This window comes from Acomys russatus, chromosome 4 (assembly GCF_903995435.1).
Source record: "Acomys russatus chromosome 4, mAcoRus1.1, whole genome shotgun sequence".
In the NCBI taxonomy this organism is placed as follows: domain Eukaryota; kingdom Metazoa; phylum Chordata; class Mammalia; order Rodentia; family Muridae; genus Acomys; species Acomys russatus.
The window spans coordinates 1,686,765-1,707,933 of NC_067140.1; the positions used below are offsets into that span (position 1 = coordinate 1,686,765).

The window sequence follows — 21,169 nt, forward strand, 5'->3', positions numbered from 1 at the left end:
TAGGCCTTTCTCAAGCACCTTCTTACTCTCACAGACTCAGAGGATTCATGTCCTCCCTCCATCTCTCTCTCTCTCTCTCTCTCTCTCTCTCTCTCTCTCTCTCTCTCTCTCTCACCCCCAGGGCCTGCCTTGCACAGCCTCTGGAGGATGTGGCTGACTAGTACACGTAGAGCTAGCTATTAAAGAGAGCTAAACAACTTTGGAGCCACATGACCTCATCCTCCCACCTGGGCTTGCTGCCCATGGCTCTGCAGCCCATAAAAGCTGGGCATTGAGCAAGGCTACATGCTGGGTTCCTTTCCTGACTTCTGCCCAGTGGCCTCCCCAGGAGCGCAGTGGCCATGGCACAGTGGCTTCTGCTCATTGTGGTCCTTCTGGTTCTGGGTCATGTGCCACCAGGTAATCACCCGTGTGTGTGTGTGTGTGTGTGTGTGTGTGTGTGTGTGTGTGTGTGTGAGCACCAGCATAACTATAATAATTCATTAAGGTTATTAACCCCTGAAAGGCTCCATTTCTCCACCTGTATAAGAGGGATTGCAATAAGACCAACTGCAATCATATAGTGTAGTTAAGAAAAGTGTTAAGCGTGTACCTGGTGGGTAGTTTGACTTGGACAATAAATTATTCTCTTAACCAGTGGCCTAGTCTGTGACACATGGCCTCATCTAAAATGAGATCTGTAACTTGTGCTATAACCCAGTCCTCTCATTTATGGTGTGGTGAAACAAATGGCCAAAGAGCTAACCTATTACCAGCGTGGCCTAATCTGTAGTTCAACTTGTGACCAGCAGTCTAACCTGTGACCCACAGACTGCTCTGTGATCTGTGCTCTTCTTCCACACAGGAAGCACGGAATTCAAGCGGTGCTGGAATGGCCAAGGGGCCTGCCGAACTTACTGCACGAGGCAGGAGTCCTTCATGCACCTGTGTCCGGATGCCTCCCTGTGCTGCCTTTCCTACTCATTAAAGCCTCCACCACGGCCCAAGATTGACGAAGAGTAGCTCACCCTGGGGCTGGCACCCTTGCTCCCCAATAAAATCCATGCCGTCAGCTATCTCTGTGTTCTGCTTGCATGATTGAGTTCATTTCCCGACAGGGAGGGGTATGATGTCATGGATATGGGAGGGATGGTTGGAGGAAGAGGTGCCAGCGAGAGTGGGCGTTAATGGTCATTCTAAATGTTCCGGGCTTATAACTCCGGAAAAATGATAATGAGATTGGATGGTTAGGACTTTGAAGAATGCCAAAAGCAAGGTGGAGCTCACGATGAACTAATAAGGGTTAAGGATAACACGGTCAGCAACATGCATCTGCCATTCCAGATGAGGTGGGGAGTTTGGCTTGGAAGGCAAGGCAACCTGGCTGGGCGGGGAAGGCTTTCTCCTTCCTCATTTCCTATCCAATACTTCCTGAATCCTCCCAGGTAAGTGGGGTCCTAAGAACCAGATTAAGCAGTTTTCATGTGAATAGGAAGAGAGCACAGGGGAAAGTCCATCCCTTCTGGGATGAGGGCCAATGATGCAGGGAGGTGGGGGAAGCAACCCCGGCACAGTCAGACAGGTACAGAGAGAGGCTCAGGGTTCAGTTCCTCTCTGCCTGTTAGAGGTGTGTTAGGATGGGAAACAGGATGTTTACCTTGCAGGGATCCCTCCTCACTATAAAGGAAACCTGGAGGTGTGGGCATTTGGTTTTGTGGTGGAGTGCTTGTCTAGCGTACATGCAGATGTATGTACAATCCCCAGGAGTATGTGCGCGCGCGCACCCCCCCCCCACCTCTGTTAACTATATGACCACCAAGAAGACTTGAGGCTCTCATGCCCTGTTTAGAGAAGCCATGAGGGAATGGTTGGTTGGTGGAGGGTGGGCTGGTAATCAGAAGTAATAACAGTCACAGCTCTTAACAATAACACAGCACCGGGATCTATCAGTATCAGTAACGTTGGCAGTAGCATTGGCAGTGTAACTCTTTCTCCGGAACCTTCCTGACTCACTTCTGCTTGCATCCGCTGTGCCACCGCACTGTCTCACGGGCAGTTCCTGCCTACGATGTCTGGAAAAGAAGAATTCCACCTTTCAGTTCCTGAGGAGAGCTGAGCGTTTGAGAAAGGGGGTTAGGGAGCTCCCTGTCTGCCATCTTCTCTCTGGGATTGAGGCCATGGAGGGAGGCACAGTGGTGTACAACGACTTAACACAGTGTTGAGAGCAGAGGTTCGTGTCCATTATTCCTGAGATTGCAGAGTAGGGAGCTGTTCTGGGTGGCGGTGGTCCAGCGAGGTGGGTGAGAGCCATGAGTGGATTCTTAGTGGTCAGACCGAGAGAAGTCCGTGTCAGTGAAGGGTGCTGGTGTGAAGGAGGGCCAATCCTGGAGGACACCTGTCCTGCCTAGTGTGACACCTTTAGCTTCTGGCCCCTGGAGAGGAAGACAGACAGACAGACAGACAGACATGCCCATGGAGCTCAGGAACAGCTCTCCAATACTGACTCATTTCTGTCACAGAGTGAACTTCATGGAGGTCGGTGACCTGGCTCCCTCCTCTGTTCCTGTGTGGTCTACAGGGGAAACTGAGGGTTGGCAGGTTGCTCAAGGGCATGGCACACTGGTGGAGTCAAGGCAGAAGAGCTTAGAAACAGGAGCACTAAGAACTCCAGGAGGGCAGCTGGGCCACAGCAGTGACGCAGAGGTGCCATTAGCCTGAGACAGCCATGCAGAGTCAGAGGGAGACCATACCAGCCTGTCCTTAGTGGGTTCCAGGCAGTGTCGGGTCCTTTTCATTGCCTGTCCCACATGGCTCAGGCAACATGAGGCGATGGGGCCCTGGTAGACTGAGTTCTCACTGAGATGAAACCTCTGCATTTAAGAAACCCCAAAGGGAAGCCAGGAGTGGTGGCGCATGCCTTTAATCCCAGCACTCAGGAAGCAGAGGCAGATGGATCGCTGTGAGTTCGAGGCCAGCCTGGTCTACAAAGTGAGTCTAGGACAGGCAAGGCTACACACACACAGAGACCCTGTCTCGAAAAAACAAAACAAAACAATACAACAAAAAGATACCCCAAAGGGTTGCTGTGATAGATTGAAATGTCAGCTTGCCACCACATAGAATCATCTGGAAAGAGACTGTCAGTGACAAATTACCTAGACCAGGTTAGCTTGTGGGAGAGTCTTAGGTGAGGAGGCTTCACCGTGAACGTAAGGGTGAAGAAAACTAGTTGAGGAGATGCAGCAAGTAATCTGGCAGTGTGGGTGCAGTCACCTGTGCCCTCGATTTGTGGACACCGTGTGACCAGCTGCTTGAGTTCCTGCCTCGACTTCTCAGTGTGAGGCTGCAGCCTGGAACCGTAAGCCTTGTAAACCCTTCCTTCCCCGAGCTGCTTCCCGCTGTGAGAGCATCTGCCACAGCGACAGAAACAACACTAGAACAGGTGGTTAGTCATGGGCTTAAAACAGTAGCTGGACTTGGCCTAACTAAGTTTAGCCCTGTGCCCTGACCTCACTCCCCGAGTGTGTCTGAAAGAACAGAGCAGCCAACGCTCCGCGAGGCCAGCGCTCCGCCAGAGCTGCCTCCTATGTTGAATGGGTGATGACCTCTGTGAGTGGGGGTCAGATAGACTTGGGCTCTCACCCTGGCTATGCCACAGGCTGTGCGACCCAGAGCCAGTCACTTCCTGAACCTGATTGTCAGGTGTCTTGGCTGTCAAGCCTTCAATGAGGTGGCTTGTGGAGGGCGCAAGGGTCAGAGAAGATGGCTCAGCGCTTTGAAAGTGCCCAGTAATACAAGCCACTGCGATCTGTCACTGATACTAAGCAAAAGGCATGGCCTGGCCACCTTCTCTGAGGAGTTCTCTCACAGGTAAACCTCAGGAACACCACGAAGAGTTCCCATGGTTTCTTTAGATGCTGTGTTGAGTAGTTTTATGTCAACTTGACACAAGTTCCCTTCCTCCACGACCTGCTTTTGGTCATGGTGAATCATCACAGCCGTAGAAACCCTACCTAAGGCAGGTTGTTACCAGGGGTAACCACAGGGGTATTGCTGTGACAGACCTGGCTATGTTGTTTTGGCGAGGATTGGGGACGGACTTTGGAACTCTGGGCTAGAAAAGCCTTTGAGTGCTGAGAGCTCAGTGGGCCATTCTGTGGGAGCCTGGAGGAAAGGAACGCTGAGAGCAGCGCAGAGGACGGAGGCCCGGCTTGCCGCGTTTCAGAGGGAAGCAAAGACTCTCCCAGGCCTTTTGTGTGAAGAATTAGCCGTGATTAACACAAAACCAAAATCACTAAAGTAAAACTTGTACTTTGCTGGGACACTGGGATGCTGGTCAGTCGGGCCTGAAGAATCTCCTGGGATGAAGCTATGATTAAGTACCACTAAGGTGAAATCTTCTGGAAAGTGTTTCCTGAGAGTCAACCCACTAAAGCTGTGGTCCAGAGGCCGCCAGCGTTGTACCTCCTGCTGGTAGCTGAGCTTGGTAGTGTAAGGGTCACCCAGGTGGTACTGGCTTTGAAGGCTTTGGGGGGATCATGGAGAGAAGATGAGGCTTTGCACTGTGTGGTAGAGTCCCCGAAGAGAGCCCAGGAGAAGCTATTGGTGAAGGTGCTGCCCAGTTGCAGCAAGAGACCCCAGCATTTTGGAGATGCCAGCACCATAGGATGACCACCTGCTTGAGGAACAGCGGCAGTGGTGGCGTGGAGCTGGCTGGGGGCCTAGAGGACAAGCTGTGTGTGCCAGAGAAGTGACACAAGCCCTTTGGAGGAGGCCAGACAACTGTGAGTTGAGTCCAGATATTAGATACTAAGTTATTTATACAGCTGGAGTTTGGTTTTGTTTTGTTTAGATTGTGAGTATTCCTTGGCTCTTTCATTCTGAAGAAAGTAATTAATTTTTTTTATTGAAGCCCACAGTTGTGAGACTTTGGATTTTAAAAGATACTTGCTTTTTTTTTTTTTTTTTTAAAGGGACCAATTAAAAAAAAAAAGATTTATTTATTTATTATGTATACAATGTTCTGCCTGCACGTGTGCCTGCTGCCAGAAGAGGGCACCAGATCTCATTATAGATGGCTGTGAGCCACCATGTGGTTACTGGGAACTGAACTCAAGACCTCTGGAAGAACAGCCAGTGCTCTTAACCTCTGAGCCATCTCTCCAGCCCAAGAAAATGAATTTTTAGTGTTTGAATTTGTAGGACTTTTCTGTAATAATTTATATTGTGATGTCAATATTAATGTGTAGTCTTGTGGACAGACAAGAATGGGAAGGTTGTGGCTTAACAGTGATTTGTGTGTCAAGCTGACAAGGCATCAGTTGTGCTTTATGACAGTTTTATGTCAACCTGAAACAAGTTAAAGTCATCTTAGAGCAGAGAACCTCAGTTGAGACAATGCATCTTTTGTGAGACCCTCTTAAGTTTCAGGTGTGGTAGTTTGTTGTTTGTTTGTTTGACCTTTTTGTTTTCCTAACGCAAAGGTACTTTTTAAAAAATGTAACCACACAGTATATGATTAAAGCCAGCTGTTAACAATGAAAAAAAAAAATCTCCTTGTTTAATCCTCAGAGCTTATCTACATAGAAAACACCAGCTCTCAGTTGTAGTGATTGTTTGCTCTCTTTGAACCGAGACTAGCAGTGCCAGGGCCAGTGGAGATAGTCTTGCCGACGGTGCATGAAGCTCTGGGTTTGATCACCAGCACTGTGCAAAGTGGCAACCGGTGGCCAGGATCAGCTACACAGAAAGGTCAACGCCGGCCTGGGCACAGGAGGAAGAGGGTTCACTGTGTTTTTGAGTCACTGATTTGTCACTCATATAGCAGGTTTTTTTTCCTTCAAGATTTATATTTTAATCTATGTGAAAGTTCTGTCTTCATGAATACCAGAAGAGGGCATCAGATCCCATCATAGATGGTTGTGAGGTACCCTGTGGTTGCTGGGAATTGAACTCAGGACCTCTGGAAGAGCAGCCACTGCTCTTAACTGCTGAGCCGTCTCTCCAGCTCCGCAACAGGTTGTTTTATAGGGTGCCCCTTAGTTTGAGTTGCTGGTGTTTGCTTATGACTGGATTAGACACCACACGTGTTCTAGGCCAGAATATTCCAGAAGTGACACTGGACCTCTCTTAATGGGTCATATCAGAGAAAGCCACTGGCCTTCCAATGTATGAAGCCGTGGCAACAGATTATATGGTTTTCTAAACCTTTTAAAATGTTTCATTTCAAAGTTATTTTAAAAAAATGTGTGTGTAAGTGTGCGTATGTGGTTATGTGTACACGAATGTGTGAAAACCTTTGGAGATCAAAGACATTGGATTCTCTGGAGCTGGAGTTCCATGCAGTGTGAGCTGCCTGATGTGGGTGCTGAGAGTGAGCAGCACGTGCTGCCAACCGCTGCACCATCTCTCTAGCTCACCGTAGTGCCCCAGAAACAGCATTTGATCCTAACTGTAAAACAGAACAAGCTCACTGAGAGAAGTTACGAAATAGCCCACGTGAGAGAATGAAACCCACACTATGTTTGTTGTGCAGAAAATCAAAGCAAATAAAAATGTGTAAAATGTGGTTTAAAAACAAAACGGAGTCAAGCTGTGGGTACTTACTTGGTGTCCTTGTGCCTTTGTCACTCTAGAATATTTCTAGGTGTGCTTACATATTATATCTCTTTTTATGTTTTAGACAGGGTTTTCTCTGTGTTAGCCTTGGCTGTCCTGTACTCACTTTGTAGACCAGGCTGGTCTTGAACTCACAGAGACCCACCTGTCTCTGCCCCGCCCCGCCCCCGCACCCCCCCACCCAAGTGCTGGGATAAAGGACCGTACCACCATGGCCAACTGTAAATTTTTTTTTCAAAAAAAGATGTTTAGATCTAAAATACCTTCCAAAGTTATTATAAAATCTTTCACTTTTTATAATTCCAGTAGTATGGCAAAGACACTTTAAGCTCATTGCAGCATGCACTCCGTAAGCTCAACACCTGGACAGCTGAAGACGAAGGGTCACCGGTTCTAGGCCAGCCTGGGCAGCTCCACTTGAGACAAACCTGAGCTTTAGACTTCAGTCAATGGCCAGATCAGTGAGTCTCACAGGCAGATACTGCCCCCTCGTGGTGCTTTGGGGAATCTACTAGGCACATTTCGGACGGTTGACTCCCTACTGGCGTGGAAAGGATTGGTAAGCAATGTGTGTGACTGTCCAGGAGAATGAAATAGTCCCTTATTTCAAAGACTTGTGGGTGAGAGATACAGATGCAAGTATTTCTTGCCAACTGAATTTTCCAGGAACAAAAATAGTGTGCAAAATCAAGGGACCACTATACTTTGTTCTGGGAGATTCTTTTTAAAATATCTATTATTTTTTATTATTTATATATCTGAGTGTTTGCTTGCATGAGTATCTGTGCACCTACAGACCGAGAAGAATGGCTTTGTGTTCCCTGAACTGAACTCACAGGCCCTCTGTGAGCTGCCACAGGGGTGCTGGGACCCAAAACTCAGGCGCTTTGCAAGAGCAGCGAGTGCTCTCGGCTGTCTGCTGTCAAATGCTGGTGTCGTCTCTCCAGCCACTGGGAGAGTCTTTATTACTACTATTCACTGTTCTAAAAAAAGATTCACTTATTTTTATTTGACCTCCAGGAAGGTTTTCGCCACATCTGTACCTGCCTCCTGCAGAGGCTGGAAGAGGGCATCAGACCTGGAGGTGGAATCAGATATGAGCCACCATGTGGGTGCTGGGAACTGAACCTGGGTCCTTTGCAAGAACAGCAAGTGCTAGCCATCTCTCTAGCTCTCGCTGCCCCCTGCTGCTGCTTTCTCCCCCTCCTTTCTGTGTTTCCGGGGGTCAGATCTAGGACTGTGTAATGCTGGGAAAATATTCACCATTGAGCCACTGTTTAGCCCCTCCTTGCTGCTTATAGATCGATTTAGTTTATTTCCTCTTGACTTAATTTTTTTAAACAAACAATATGTGCCTAGAAATTTATTAGTTTTCTCTCAACTTTAAATTTTACTGGTATATAACATTTCAAATTATTAAATTTTACCCTCCTGCACTGTCACCACTCCCTGTGTGCACACATGCTCAGCATGTATGCCATGACACATCTGTGGAGCCAGAGGAAAAAACTAGAGAAAGCTGGTTCTCTTTCTACCACCAGGTGGGGCCTGAGGATTGAACTCAGATGACCAAATTTGGCAACAAGGGCCCTTAGCTGCTAAGACATCTCCCTGGATACTCAAACAATTTCTTATCCTCTTCCTCTTCCTCCTCTTCTTTTTATTTATTTATTTTTTAAAGACAGGTTTCTCTGTGTAACTGAGCCCTGGCTGTCCTGGACTCCGTTTGTAGACTAGGCTGGCCTCGAACTCACAGAGATCTGCCTGCCTCTGCCTCCAAGTGCTAGGATTAAAGACATGCACCACCACACATGACACTCTAGACTTCATTATTATCTGCTCTGCTGTCTTTATTTTAATCTCCAATCGTGTTCTTAATTTAAAACATTACTTATTGTTGTGTGTTCAAGATGCCTGTGAGCCTCAGTGTGGTTGTGGAGGTCATAGGACCACGCTGTGGAGTTGTTTCTCTCTTTCAACCTTTAAAAAAGGTTTTTCAAGACAGGCTGTCCTAGACTCGCTTTGTGGACCAGGCTGGTCTCGAATTCACAGAGATCTGCCTGCCTCTGCCTCTCAGTGCTGGGATTACAGGTGCATGCCACCACACCCGGCTCTTCTTCTGCCTTTATGTGGGCTCCAGGCATTGAGTCAGTCACCACGCTTCTGTGGCGAGCACCTCCACCCGCCGAGCCATCTCAGTGGTCCTCTAGCCAGAGCCTTCTGTTTTTCCTCTTGGGTAGTTTGGCTGACAATTTGTCAACCTTGTTTATCTTTTCTTTTCGTGTGTGCGTGTGCGTGTGCATCTGACAATTCCGTGGTGTGTGTGTGGCACCTCACCTTTCACCTTGCCTGAGACAGGATCTGGGTTATTTTTCAACTGCGCACACAGGACTAGGTGGCCCATGCACTTCTGGAGACCCTCCCGCCTGCCTCCCATCTCTCTGTAGAGTGCTGGGATCACAGAGGCTCTTGCTCCACGTCCAGCGTTTCCATGGGTTCTGGGGATTTGAACTTGGGCTCCCACACTTGTGTAGCAAATGAGTCATCCTCGCCCCCAGCCCTCCTCTTTATTTTTTTTTTCAAAGAACCAGCTCTGTGTGATTAAGTCTTTGTCTTGTTCTTTTATCTTCGTTCTTATTTTTTTTCCCCATCTACTAACTTTGAGTTTTGGCCCATTCTTGTATTTTTATGACCCTGAGGCACATCATTAAGGTATTTATTTGAAACCACTCTGATTCTTTTTTTTTTTTTTTTTTTTTTTTTGTTTTTCAAGACAAGGTCTCTTTGTGTTAGCCTTGGCTGTCCTGGACTCGCTTTGTAGACCAGGCTGGCCTTGAACTCACAGCGATCCGCCTGCCTCTGCCTCCCAAGTGCTGGGCCTCCCAAGCGCCACCACCGCCCGGCACCACTCTGATTCTTAAATGTATGTTTTCCAAATGAAGAGCTCCTCTCTCAGAACTATCTTAGCTGTCCTGTAAAGGTTCTGCTATGTCACGTTTTCATTTGATTCTAGGATTAAGAATTCTTTTCTCCCTTAATTTTTTTTTCAGTGACCAAACTGACCACTGAAGAGTGGTTCAACCCTCATGCATAGAATAAGTTCTCTTGCTATTGATTGTAGGGATCCCAGGAAGTCCTGAGTGAATGTGTCTTGCTGGCATGGGCACCGCCAAGGCTCAAAATTGGCAAAGCTTCCTTCCTCTGGTCCAAGTACACGTGTTTACAATTGATCAGTGTGTACAAAATCTATCCGCTGCAGCTTCCTCCTGCTGGGGAGCCTGAGACTGCTGGGCTGGAGAGGCCTCCTGACTAGCAAGATCCTCCCCCTGTGCTGGACGCACCAGCAAGGCTGGCGGCAAATGTAGCTCCTTTAGAGCACATGGCTCACCAGGGCGCCCAGCTTTTCTGTATGTGTCTGTGTGTCTGTTCTTCCTCCACTCTCTTCACACCCCAGTCAGGGTTCCAGCACCGGCTGCATGGGCCATGGGAATTGATTTGTTCTTTGATTTTCATTTTCTGTGTTTGTGTGTGTGCGCGCCCGTGCATGAGCACACATGTGTGTGCAGGTGCACTGCCTGTGTGTGTAGAGGTCAGAGCTGACCTTGAACTCGTGACCCTCCTGCTAATACTTCCCAGCTGCCAAGATTACAGGCATGTACACTGGGCCTGATTTGATGCTTTAGTTTAGATTCTCTGTCCTTTCACCCATTTTATCAATCTTTTATTCTTATTTCCTGAACATATTTATGATAGTCCCTTTGAAGTTGACAGCTAATTCCAAAAAGTGTGCCTGGAATTCACTTCTGTTGCTTACTTTCTTACTTACTTAATATTATTGATCACGTTTCCTTCCTTTGTGACTGTCTTATATGTGTATATACATACACATACATAATTTTTATGTGATCCTGGGGAATGAACAGAGGGCCTTACGCATGTTAGGTAAGTGCTCTGCCGCTGAGCTGTATCCTTACATCTTATAATTTTTAAGTTGTGCATGTGTCATAAATGGCACCTGTACTGGATAGTTTTATGTCAGTGATACAAGGTAGAGTCACCTGGGAGCGGGGGAGCCTCAATTGAGAAAACGCCTCCATAAGATTGGGCTGAAGGTGAACCTGTAGGGCATTTTCTTAATTAGGGTTTGATGGGTGAGAGCCCAGCCCTTTTGGGTGGGGCTGTCCCTGGGCTGGTGGTTCTGGGTTCTGTAAGAAAGCAGACTGAGCAAAACATGAGGAGGAGGCCGGTGAGCATCTTGCCTCCATGGCCTCTGCATCAGTTCCTGCCTCCAGGTTCCTGTCCTGATTTCCTTTGGTGATGAGCTGTGCTGTGGAAGCAGAAGCAGAATAAACCCTTCCTCCCCAACTTGCTCTTTATCATGGTGTTTTCATTGCAGCAATAGCAACCCTAAGACAACATCTAAAATACTGTGTAGACAGAAATACCATCTGTCTTTCAGAATGGCACAGTCTCTTCTATTATGCAGTTAACACACTTCTGCAAATCGAGGCAATACAGTACACTTATGTCTTGTGCAAAAAAGGTGTTGGAATTTAAAAATAATGATTTTGAGGTTACAGAGGTTAATAATAGCAAATGTCATTTGTATGAGGGCACTGGCATGACTAAGAACTGGTCAAATCAACCTCTGCAAATGATTATTACCTTGAGCGGTCTACCTGAACAATTCTAGAACACATATGTACACAAGCACGCCTCTGTTGGCTGTCCAACAGTTGTGTTATCATATGCGTCATGGATTCGAGAACAATCCCACTATTCACCCACGAGAGACAGAGACGTCATATAATAACAATGACGACGATGAGGATTATTATAGCTTTGACTTCTTAAACCTGAAAATTGCTAACGTAGATGCGTGGGCAACACAGGGGTCAGGACACAGGGGCCAGGACACAGGAGTCAGGCAGGTGCATTTATTGACTGAGCTGAAGAATCCATGGGGTCAGCCTAGGACGCTTTGCCAGCTGTGTCGCCATCTGGGCTTCAGGTTTCCAGGCACCTAGAACATCCAGGACTTGGGCTTGGGCTGGTACTTGGGCTTCACACAGCACATCTTCCCGTTGGTGCAGTAGACGTAGACGCTCTCCTTGCGGGAGCATCGATGGCGGCACTTGCCATGGAGATTCCAGCATTTTTGAGCATCACCTGACACAGAAGAGTGAGAGAGAGAGAGAGAGAGAGAGAGAGAGAGAGAGAGGGAGTGGAATCAGTCCTAGGAGGAGATGGCTCTGGTCTGGAGGAGCTGGTCGATGTGTGAAAGGCTCTCTGCTTTCCATTTGACCCCTTCCACCTACTGAAGTTTTTCCCAACCCCATTTTTTTCTACCTTTCTTTGACCATAAATTTAGACTAAATGACAAATGATGGGATTTTGAAAATCTGCCTTTACAGGACTATGGTAGCCAGCCTGAGTTACATAACATTCTGTCAAAAACAAAATCACAAACCCCAAACCAGGAAAGAAATAACAGTTCTGTTAGTCACAATAGGACGAGGCTGCACCAAACAACTGGACGCAAAGAAGGGGAACAGGCGCCCCATGAGGGGCTGACCAGGAGTGACCTCACTCCCTGCCTGAGACAAAGCAAAGGCCCCACACCCACTTCTCCACAAGGCACCAGCTTTGCCTGCAGATGCCTCAGTGTCCCTCAGATGAATGAAGTCTTTAACTTCCAGATGAATCACAGGTGTCCTTTGGACAAGGCTGAGACATGGAGCAAGCGCCAGAGAAGGGCAAGAGAAGCCTCTGCAGAAGAGGCTTCGAGTGCCAGCTTCTACGCTGTCAGCATCAGCCTTGCCCTCTCTGGGTGCTCCCTCACAGAAGGAGAGCAGCATTCCCAATTTTCACCAAGGAAAGAAATGACAACAGATGTCCTCCAGGATGTGAGGAAAAGGGAGGCCTTGTTCACTGCTGGTGGGAGAGTAAACCTGTGCAGCCGCTATGGAAGTCAGTACAGCGACTCCTCAGCAGACCGAAGGACCATATGACCCATATATACCATTCCCGAATATACTCAGGGCCATCACGGCAATCTCCGCTGTCAGAGATGCCTGCACATCTGTGTCTGTTGATGCATCATTCACAATAGCCAAGATATGGAATCAGTCTAGATGTCCATCACCAGATGAATAGAGCCAGTGAAGTCCATATCCACAGGGGATTATATTCAGCTGTAAGAAGAATGAAATCATGACATTTGCAGGAGAATGGATGGAGCTAGGAGCCATATTACATGGACGCAGACAACCAAGTGGGAGGAGAGACACAAAACACGATCTACGTGCATGAAAGCGTCACACTGAGATCCACTATTTTGTAGGCTAGCTTAAAAAGTATTAAAAAATAAATTTACAAGACTAACAGCAACTACTTTAATCAGCATGGGACGGAGAGGAGAGGAGAAAGAGGAGAGAGAAAAACCAAATGGCCACACCGTGGAGGCCTCCAAAGGGCATCCCTCTCATCTTTGAACACTTCTCTGAACACACATGTGAGGAAACTACTAAAGCCTGGCAAAGACTCACCGGAGAGCGCTAGGCAGAACTGCCCTCAGGCCCAGCGCTGTTCCGCTGTTCCATGTGCTCACCCGCCAGAGCAGAAAGCCTTTAGAAACCTGTAGCATTTAGGGGGCTGGAGAGAAGGCGGCTCAGAGGTGAAGAGCACTTGCTCTTCTGTCCGGCTCAGTTTCCAGCACCCACATGGCAGCTCACAATAAGCTGTAACTTCAGTTCCAGGGGATCTTGCAGCCTCCCCCTGGTTGCTGTAGATACCGGGTATGCACACAGCATGCAGACATACACACAGGTAATATGCCCATAAAGTAAAAATAAATACATCTTTTAAAAAATTTGTCCAGTCAGTGCAGTACACAGGTATAATTGCAGCACCCAGGAGGTGGGGACGAGAGGACTGGAGGCAAGTTTCAGCTACATAATGAGTTCAAAGTCAGCCTGGGCTATATGAGACTGAATAAGTAAATAAAATTAAAAAGCCTCTTAGAAAAGATAAATGAACTTGGAGACACAAAACAGACTCTATTCAGAGGAAGAACAATGCATCAGTGAGTGCGGGATGACAATAGCAGACCAACACGTCAGCAGCTGACGTGTCAAAGGAATAAGGGGACAGAGACAATGAGCAGATGTGAAGAAATAGCACCTGGGAAATCTCAAGTGTGACAACATGGCCAGCAGCCAGGAACCTCAGTTCCCTAATACAACGCCCAAAACTTGTTCTGTGATGTCCACACATGTGGACATACATGCTGCGATACATGCATTTACATATGTGAGCAGAAGGGGGGATATTTGAAGAGCAGGAGTGGGGGTGAGGGACCAGAGAGGGTGGATGGATGGATGTGTGTGGTGTGTGAGTGTGTAGTGTGTGACATATGTGTGTGAGTGCACGCCTGTGTGTATAAGTGTGTGAGTGTGCTGTGTGTGAGTGCATGTATGTGTGTATAAGTGTATGTGTGTGCTACGGAACGCTGTTCTCTAAGGATAGCAGCCATTCCTTAAGGAAAATAGATTTCTTTATAGTTTGGCTGAACTGGGGCAACAAAGACACCCCCTTTCTCCCTTTCCTGTATCATAGAAAAGATGCAACAACAGCCCAGGCGCCCCCATGTGTCCTGAGATAAGCAGTCAGACGGTGTGGGGGCATGGGAACTCTCCCAGGGAGGCAACCAACAAGGACGAAGACAACAATGTGTGAATGTGTTGTCCTGGAAACCTCTTCCAGGAGGGCAAGCTCCTGCCCCAGGGATTCAGCCCAAGACATTACTGAGAAAATTATAAATCTTTGGGGTGCACTGTTCCAGTAGTGCTAGCATTGAAGAGAGCCACATCCAAAGCCCCCCACCCCCTTTCTGGTGTAGAGGGATTGGCTTTTTGTTTTTCCAGGAAGCGTCTCTGGGTCTCTTCAGGTCACGGACCCATAACCCTACAGCAAGGACCAGCGTGTGACATGCCTGCCAATCATAGCATTCCATCTGTCAGGCAGCAGAAACAGACAGAGTCACAGGCCCTCCCAGGAACTGGGCACGTGGAATTCAGGTTGTCACTGTGAACCTATGCCATCGACATGTTATGTGACTTATTATTTTCAGTCTATGTGTATGAGAGTTTTGCTTGCATGTATGTGAACCACATGTGCTCAGTACCATAGAAGCCAGAAGAGGACATTAAATGCCCTGGAGTTAGAGTAACCAAAGGTTGAGCAATGCCTTGTGGGTACTGGGAAGCCAAGCCAGGTCTTTGGAGGAGCAGCAAGTTCTCTTAACCACTGAGCCGTGTCTCCAGTCCCACCATTACCATGTTAGTTAGAGCAGCCGAGACTACTTGCAAGAGACTGTCCAGGCTGGGCCTCCCGAGGGTCCCTCACAGACAGAGGGTTTGAGGCTGTCATTAGATGCTCCCTTCCACTAGCACACTCTCCCAGCTGTGTGCAGGTCTGTTCCAGCCACATGCAGGAAGGCTAACTGAGGAGAAGGCCTCCATCTCCGCAGCTAAAGAGATGCCGTTATCCGTGCTGGCATGAGGCATTGGTGGTGCGCCCATTGTGGGGTTGGGGTCACCTGTGCCCCTGTGTATAACCCCTTACTCATGCGCCAATAACGTAAGCCCACTCAACTGCTAGGCCTGGGTGGAACCCTTGCTTTGGTCTCTTGCTGGTGCTCCATGTGGAATAAGTAGACATTAAAAAACAAAAACAAAAGAACAAAAAACATCTCCTCAGGAAGTGTTTGCGCAATGCATGGATACAAGCAAAGTGCAATGATATACGTGTACAGATGTCATGAATGAACCCATTGTTTTGCACTCTGATTTTCAAAATTAATTAAAAGAGTGGGCCTAGAGAGATGGCTCAGAGTTTAAGAGCACTGGCTGTTCTTTCAGAGGTCCTGAGTTCAATTCCCAGCAACCACATGGTGGCTCACAACCATCTATAATGAGATCTAGTGCCCTCTTCTGGTGTGCCGGTGTACACGCAGGCAAAACACTGTATATGTAATAAATAAATAAATAAATCGTTAAAAATATTAATTAAAAGAGCATGCTTAAAAAAAAAAAAAAAAAAAAAAAAAAAAAAGACAGTAGTCAAGCTTGGAGATGCTGTTCAGAGGGGCAGCACTGTTCAGTGTGCATGAGGCCCTGGGTACAATTCCCAGTGTAAAAGCAATGATCACCAGACAGTTAAAGGGATGCAGTGCCCAGTGAGTTGCCAGCACACGTGGGTGTAAGGGATGCTGGAGGGAACCAGGATGCTCACTATCTTAAGGTTCCAATAGTCTCTGCGAACTGGCCTGTTAGGACCAGAACGCAGACCGAGAAGATACAGATGTCTCTTGTCAAGCCTGGAGCCAACTCAAGATTGATGGAGGAAAAGAGTGGTCTACCACTTCCTGTCACAGCGGAGTGAACGCCTCTGAGCGATCTGTTCATGAACGAAGGGACAAAACGCTGGGAAACCTGGTTTTCTCAAACCAGAATCGTGATGGACACTTTGTATCTGAAATCTATCCCCAAGGGTGAATGGTCCCAATTCTTCCCACAAGGAATCAGGTTTCCCCAAACAAAAGCAGCTTTGATTTCCAGCAGGTGCGAAGGGCAGATGAGATGTTTTATACAGAATTCTCACTCTTGCCCCCCCTTCCCCCACCCTGGCTCTTAGGGGGAGGGGTCATTCTGTAGCTGAGGATGGCCTTGAACTCCTGCTCCTCCCAAGGGTTGGGGTCTCTAGGTTTGTGCCACCACACCCGGCTTCCTCCCTCCTCTGTGTGCTGTGCTTTACTCAGAAGTTCAGCCTTGAACCTTCTCAGTCTGAGCCTTTTACACGCTGACTTGTGGCCCAGCCTTGCTTGGGAGTCTCCCAAGCATTATCTATGCTATACCTAAGCCCCACCCAGCCCTTCTTCCTCGAGATTTAGTGGCTCTCAACCTCCCTAATGCTTCAACCCCTTAATACAGTTCCTCATGTTGTGGTGACCACCCCCCCAAGCATAAAATTTTTTTGTTGCTACTTCATAACTGTACTTTTGCTAATGTTACTAATTGTAATTATTTGTAATCTGATATACAATACTCAAAGGGATCTCAATTTACTGGTTTAGAACTATTGTGTCTGAGACGGGTGTGGTGGCACACGCCTTTAATCCCAGCACTCGGGAGGCAGAGGCAGGTGGATCGTTGTGAGTTCGAGGCCAGCCTGGTCTACAAAGGGAGTCCAAGACAGCCAAGGCTGTCTCAAACCCTGTCTCAAAAAACCAAAACCAAAATAAAAAGCAAAGCAAAACAAAAAACCCTATTGTGTCTAGAACTGTCTGTTTCTTCGTTGGGTGAACTGTAGCCAAGCCCACAGTCCCTTGGGTGTGCAGTATCCTTTACAGCAGGGTGTCTTGCTTAATGTAGCAAGACTGCCGGACTGGGCTGATAGTCTTTATAAAGATGGCTGGGCAGCACACAAGGAGACTACCACAGCTACTGGGTTACTTAAAATAAAGTTTAGGAATCAAATAGACTCCCCTCACCAAGGAGGCAACAATTTGAGTTTAATAACAGTAGCCACTGGTGGTACTCAGGAGGCAGAGGCAGGAGGGTCTCTGTGAGTTTGAGGGAAGCCTGGTCTACATAAGTGAGTTTCTGGCCATCCAGGGCTACACATCAGAGGAATACTGTGAATTCTACCCTGAGTATGCAATTGGCAAAATCCTCACTGTGGGAGGATCCAGGTCAGTGACCAGTTATTTCAAGACAACTTTTAAAGACAGATGGATGAAGATCAGAGAAATATTAAAAGGCACAGTTTAAAAACAGGATGTTTGTCAGTCAGGGCTACACAGTAAGATCCTGTCTCAAAAGTACATCACAAACAAAAAGTGTCTAAGCATGTAACCTTGGCAATGAGTGGTTCATGAATAAACCACTCTCTGTCTCCATCTGTCTCTCTCTGTCTGTCTGTCTCTCTCCATCTCTGTCTCTGTCTCTGTCTCTCTCTCTGTGTATGTCTGTCTGTCTATCTGTCTGTCTGTCTGTTGCACGGATGCAGAGGCTAGGGAACATTTGGTGTTTTCTATCACTCCACGCCTTCTTGTATTAAGACAGGGCCTCTCACCGAGTTGACTATTCACTGTTTTGGCTCCCTTCGCTGGCTAGTGAGTTCCTGGATCTGTTACCACCTCCAACACTGGGGTTACACGCAGCTGCGTCTGGCCTTTTATGTGGGGGCCGAGGAGCCAAATTCAGGTCCTCTTGCTTGCACAGGAGGTGAAGCAGCCCCCCAGCCCTTGAGCATTTTATAATTACCTCTATGGACTTATTTATTGCTTGTGCACACCAAGGCCAACTTGCAGGAGCCAGTCTGTTCCTACCGTGAGGGTCTTGGTGCTCAAGCTCAGGTTGTGAGGCTCGGCAGCCAGCGCCTTTACCACCGAGTCATTTTCAGCATTTTTAAGGGATGTACGTTTCATGCCCTTTTCATCATGAGACCTTTTGACTGTCAAAAACTGGAACTGAGTAGAACTTCCAGCCTTTCGGGCACTGGTGAGCAACAGTTCGGATGACTGTTGTCATCGAGTTTAAAAGAGATAACAGCTGTTTCTAGTCATAGCAAGATCATCATGTCAAGAATCAGAACTTACCAAGTCAAGTCAGGGACTAGCTAAAGCCTGGTGGGTTTAGACAGAACCACTTCACTGTAGGCTGAAGGAGGTGAAGGCTGAGGATGACCAGGACTGATGGCTTCCACTCAACCCTCTTGCCACTATGAGTAATAGAAGTGCAGGAGAAGCTCTTGTAATAACTTCCTGGGAGCTGAGGAGTTTACATTCACTTCTATCACCGTTGTCATTGTCGTCCTCGTCATCATCATCATCATCATCATCATCGTCATCAGGCACTGCCTGAGAAACCCCACTAGCCCTGCCAGACTGATGTCATCAACATCCTGGAGACACGCAGAGGCCTGCTGGCTACCCAGACATTCGGAGAGTGGAGATGAGCAGAGCTAATGTCGCACGCAGGAGGGAGGTTCTGTGAGGACCACCCAAGACGGTTCTGAAGCCCCTCAGCCCTCATCACGTCAAGCAGCTGTCAGCTGGGACTTAGGGGAAAGCTTAGCTTTTGCACCTCATCAAACCCTCAGGGCGAAGGGGAACAGCAGCAGGAAGTAGCCAAACCTCTCTCCCTGTAGCCAAACCAGCTCTTCTGTGGCATGGCGGCAGTCCGAGAAGCCCCTCCCCCCTCCTCCCCTGGTGTAGTAGAGCTTGGGGAAAGTGAGGGGCGGAGAGAATTGTAAACGGCACGCCCACTGCCAAAGTAGCGAGGGAGGGTGTGAGCAGCCCTGGAAGGACTGTTCGGAAAGCCACCAAGGGCTCCTACCGACACCATCTTAAGCTCCCCCAGGCCACAGCGACCCATTTCCTGGGCATCACTGTGCTTAACATTGGACACGCAGTGACTCATTTACTGTTTTAACTCCTTTGGGTCCTCCAGGAGAAAGCAAGGTCGACACCTGTTCGGGTGAATCACAGACTATAAGAAACTAACTGCTCCAGGGGCTGGAGAGATGGCTCAGCGGTTAAGAGCACAGGCTGCTCTTCCAGAGGTCATGAGTTCAATTCCCAGCAACCACATGGTGGCTCACAACCATTTATAATGTGATCTGATGCCCTCTTCTGGCTGCAGGTGTACATGCAGGCAGAGCACTGTATACATAATTTTAAATAAATAAATCTTTAAAAAAGAAAGAAAGAAACTAACTGCTTGGGCCCTCTTTCAGGCAGGGCCTCGCTTATCCCAGGCTGACCTCAGACTTGCTAGCTGGCTGTTGACTTTCAGATCTTTCAGCCTCCACCTCCCCTATCCTGGCATTCCAATCCTGTGCCACCACACCCAATTTATGTGGTGCTGGGTGTCAAAGCCAAGGCTTTCTTTGTGCTAGGGAAGCATGCATCAACCGAGCCGCAGCCCAGAATGTTAGGTCTCTCTCTGTTGTTCCCTCAGCCTGCTGTTACTGCACACATGATGTCGTCACGGCCACTGGAGAAATGATAAACTGATCCTCCACACAGTGGTGAGGGTTGTCCAGGAGTCAGAGTCAGACAGGGGTGAGCCACTTGCCAACCTGGGCTCTTGGCCTTTCTTTCTCCCTTAGATGAAGGGTGTTTTGGGGTCACAGGAGGGAACTGAGGCTAGCTTGTTTAGGAAAATAGCATGTGCTGACTCTGTAAAGTTCGACAGTATTGGGGTGGCTAGACGTTCCAGTAGGTGAGTCGGAGGGGGCAGGTAGCTGGTATGGGGTTGCTGGGAAGGGTAGGCTGACCTCCTCTGACTAAGCTGTCTCGTGGCCCTTACCTGCCATCCCAGGCCCACAAGACAGCCTCACCTGTGGCTCCTATCACCCACCCCTGCAGTCTGGACTGGGTCCCTGTAGGTGGCATGCCTTCTCTGGAATGGGGGTGTTTATTGATGCTTAAACTTCCTGGGACACCTTCCCCCGTCCACCTCTTCCCCTCCCATGCCTAATTTCAAGTTACTTCTCAGGACTCTGCTGACCTCAGGCTAGCCGGGCCCTACGCATGTGTACCCAGTTCCCTTTGTCACAGCTCTGGGTATTACGTTTTTTAATTGTGTCCAAGGGCCATGCCATTTGCCTTCATAGTTCTAGCTCTAGCACAAAGTATGGTACCGAGAGAGGAGCTGTAAACACAACCTTCTCTCTCCCATTAAGGTGGGTGTGGCTTTTACTAAGCCTAGAACTTTTTGGGGACTATTTGGTAAGAGATCTGCTGTTGCCTTCTCCTACCTCCCCCCCCCCCACTGGCCCTTCCCACGGCTTGCTAGAGCTCAGCATGGCGTGGGTGATTAATGAGACACTCCAAATGTTGCTGCTGGTACCTAAGGTCCAGCACCTGGCAAGACGCCTCTATCATGGCGTTGGGAATGGTGGCTCCTTGCCCCCTGAGGAGAGCTGCATTACCTGGAGTGAGCTGGGACAAGAGCAGCAGCGCGGCCAAAGTCAGCAGCAGGAGCTTCATGGTGGGAGAAGACCCAAGGCAAAGCTTTCAACTCCAAAGCGGCAGCAAAGTTAGTGGCGAGCTGCGGAGGCCGGGTCTCTCTGGTGGAAGTCCCTCGGATCTCCAGGAGCAGCCCACGGGAACAGCCTGAAACCTCGGTCTACAGTGTGGAGCCACACCCACCGACTCCACAGCATCCCTTTGTCTTTTGGATCAAGAGGGTGAGGACAGCCAAGGTCCAAGGCCACACAGTACAACCCTTTCCCACCAGCTCTGCGCCGTGTTATCCAAGGGACCACAAGGGGGCGCCATATACATAAATGCCACCGAGCACAAGTCAGTGGGTAGGCTGAATAAAACAACAAAGACTGGCAGAGAAGAGGAAACGGGGTTCCAGTCAGGGCAAGGTCAGTTCAAGAGTTAATACAATATTAGGGGAACAATAAACTGGGAGGAAAACGGCATGCGAGAATTCTCAGAGCACCTGACCTATACTAAGCTAGCAGAGGGTTGTCTCGGCCTTTCCTCAGGGAT

The 21,169-nt window shown here is 48.3% G+C and overlaps 2 protein-coding genes across 2 annotated transcripts; one reads left to right on the top strand and one right to left on the bottom strand.

Moving 5' to 3' along the window:
* Positions 1 to 235: 235 nt before the first annotated feature.
* On the top strand, positions 236 to 1,049 carry Defb124 (defensin beta 124). The gene is made up of 2 exons (XM_051143531.1): positions 236 to 399; positions 845 to 1,049. The coding sequence occupies exons 1-2, from the start codon at positions 342 to 344 to the stop codon at positions 1,000 to 1,002; spliced, it is 216 nt and encodes a 71-aa protein (XP_050999488.1). The 5' UTR covers positions 236 to 341; the 3' UTR covers positions 1,003 to 1,049.
* A 10,477-nt stretch (positions 1,050 to 11,526) lies between these two features.
* Defb123 (defensin beta 123) lies at positions 11,527 to 20,661 on the bottom strand. The gene is made up of 2 exons (XM_051143532.1): positions 20,599 to 20,661; positions 11,527 to 11,766 (listed from the first exon to the last, which is right to left on the bottom strand). Exons 1-2 carry the CDS (start codon positions 20,654 to 20,656, stop codon positions 11,621 to 11,623), a joined length of 204 nt encoding a protein of 67 aa, XP_050999489.1. The 5' UTR covers positions 20,657 to 20,661; the 3' UTR covers positions 11,527 to 11,620.
* Positions 20,662 to 21,169: the final 508 nt, after the last annotated feature.

Excerpts from the sequence above, each read along its gene's own strand:
- Defb124 (XM_051143531.1), top strand. The coding sequence starts at position 342 with ATGGCACAGTGGCTTCTGCTCATTGTGGTCCTTCTGGTTCTGGGTCAT. Across the intron at positions 400-844 it reads TCTGGGTCATGTGCCACCAG|GAAGCACGGAATTCAAGCGG; the intron begins GTAATCACCCGT and ends TCTTCCACACAG.
- Defb123 (XM_051143532.1), bottom strand. The coding sequence starts at position 20,656 with ATGAAGCTCCTGCTGCTGACTTTGGCCGCGCTGCTGCTCTTGTCCCAG. Across the intron at positions 11,767-20,598 it reads CTTGTCCCAGCTCACTCCAG|GTGATGCTCAAAAATGCTGG; the intron begins GTAATGCAGCTC and ends CTTCTGTGTCAG.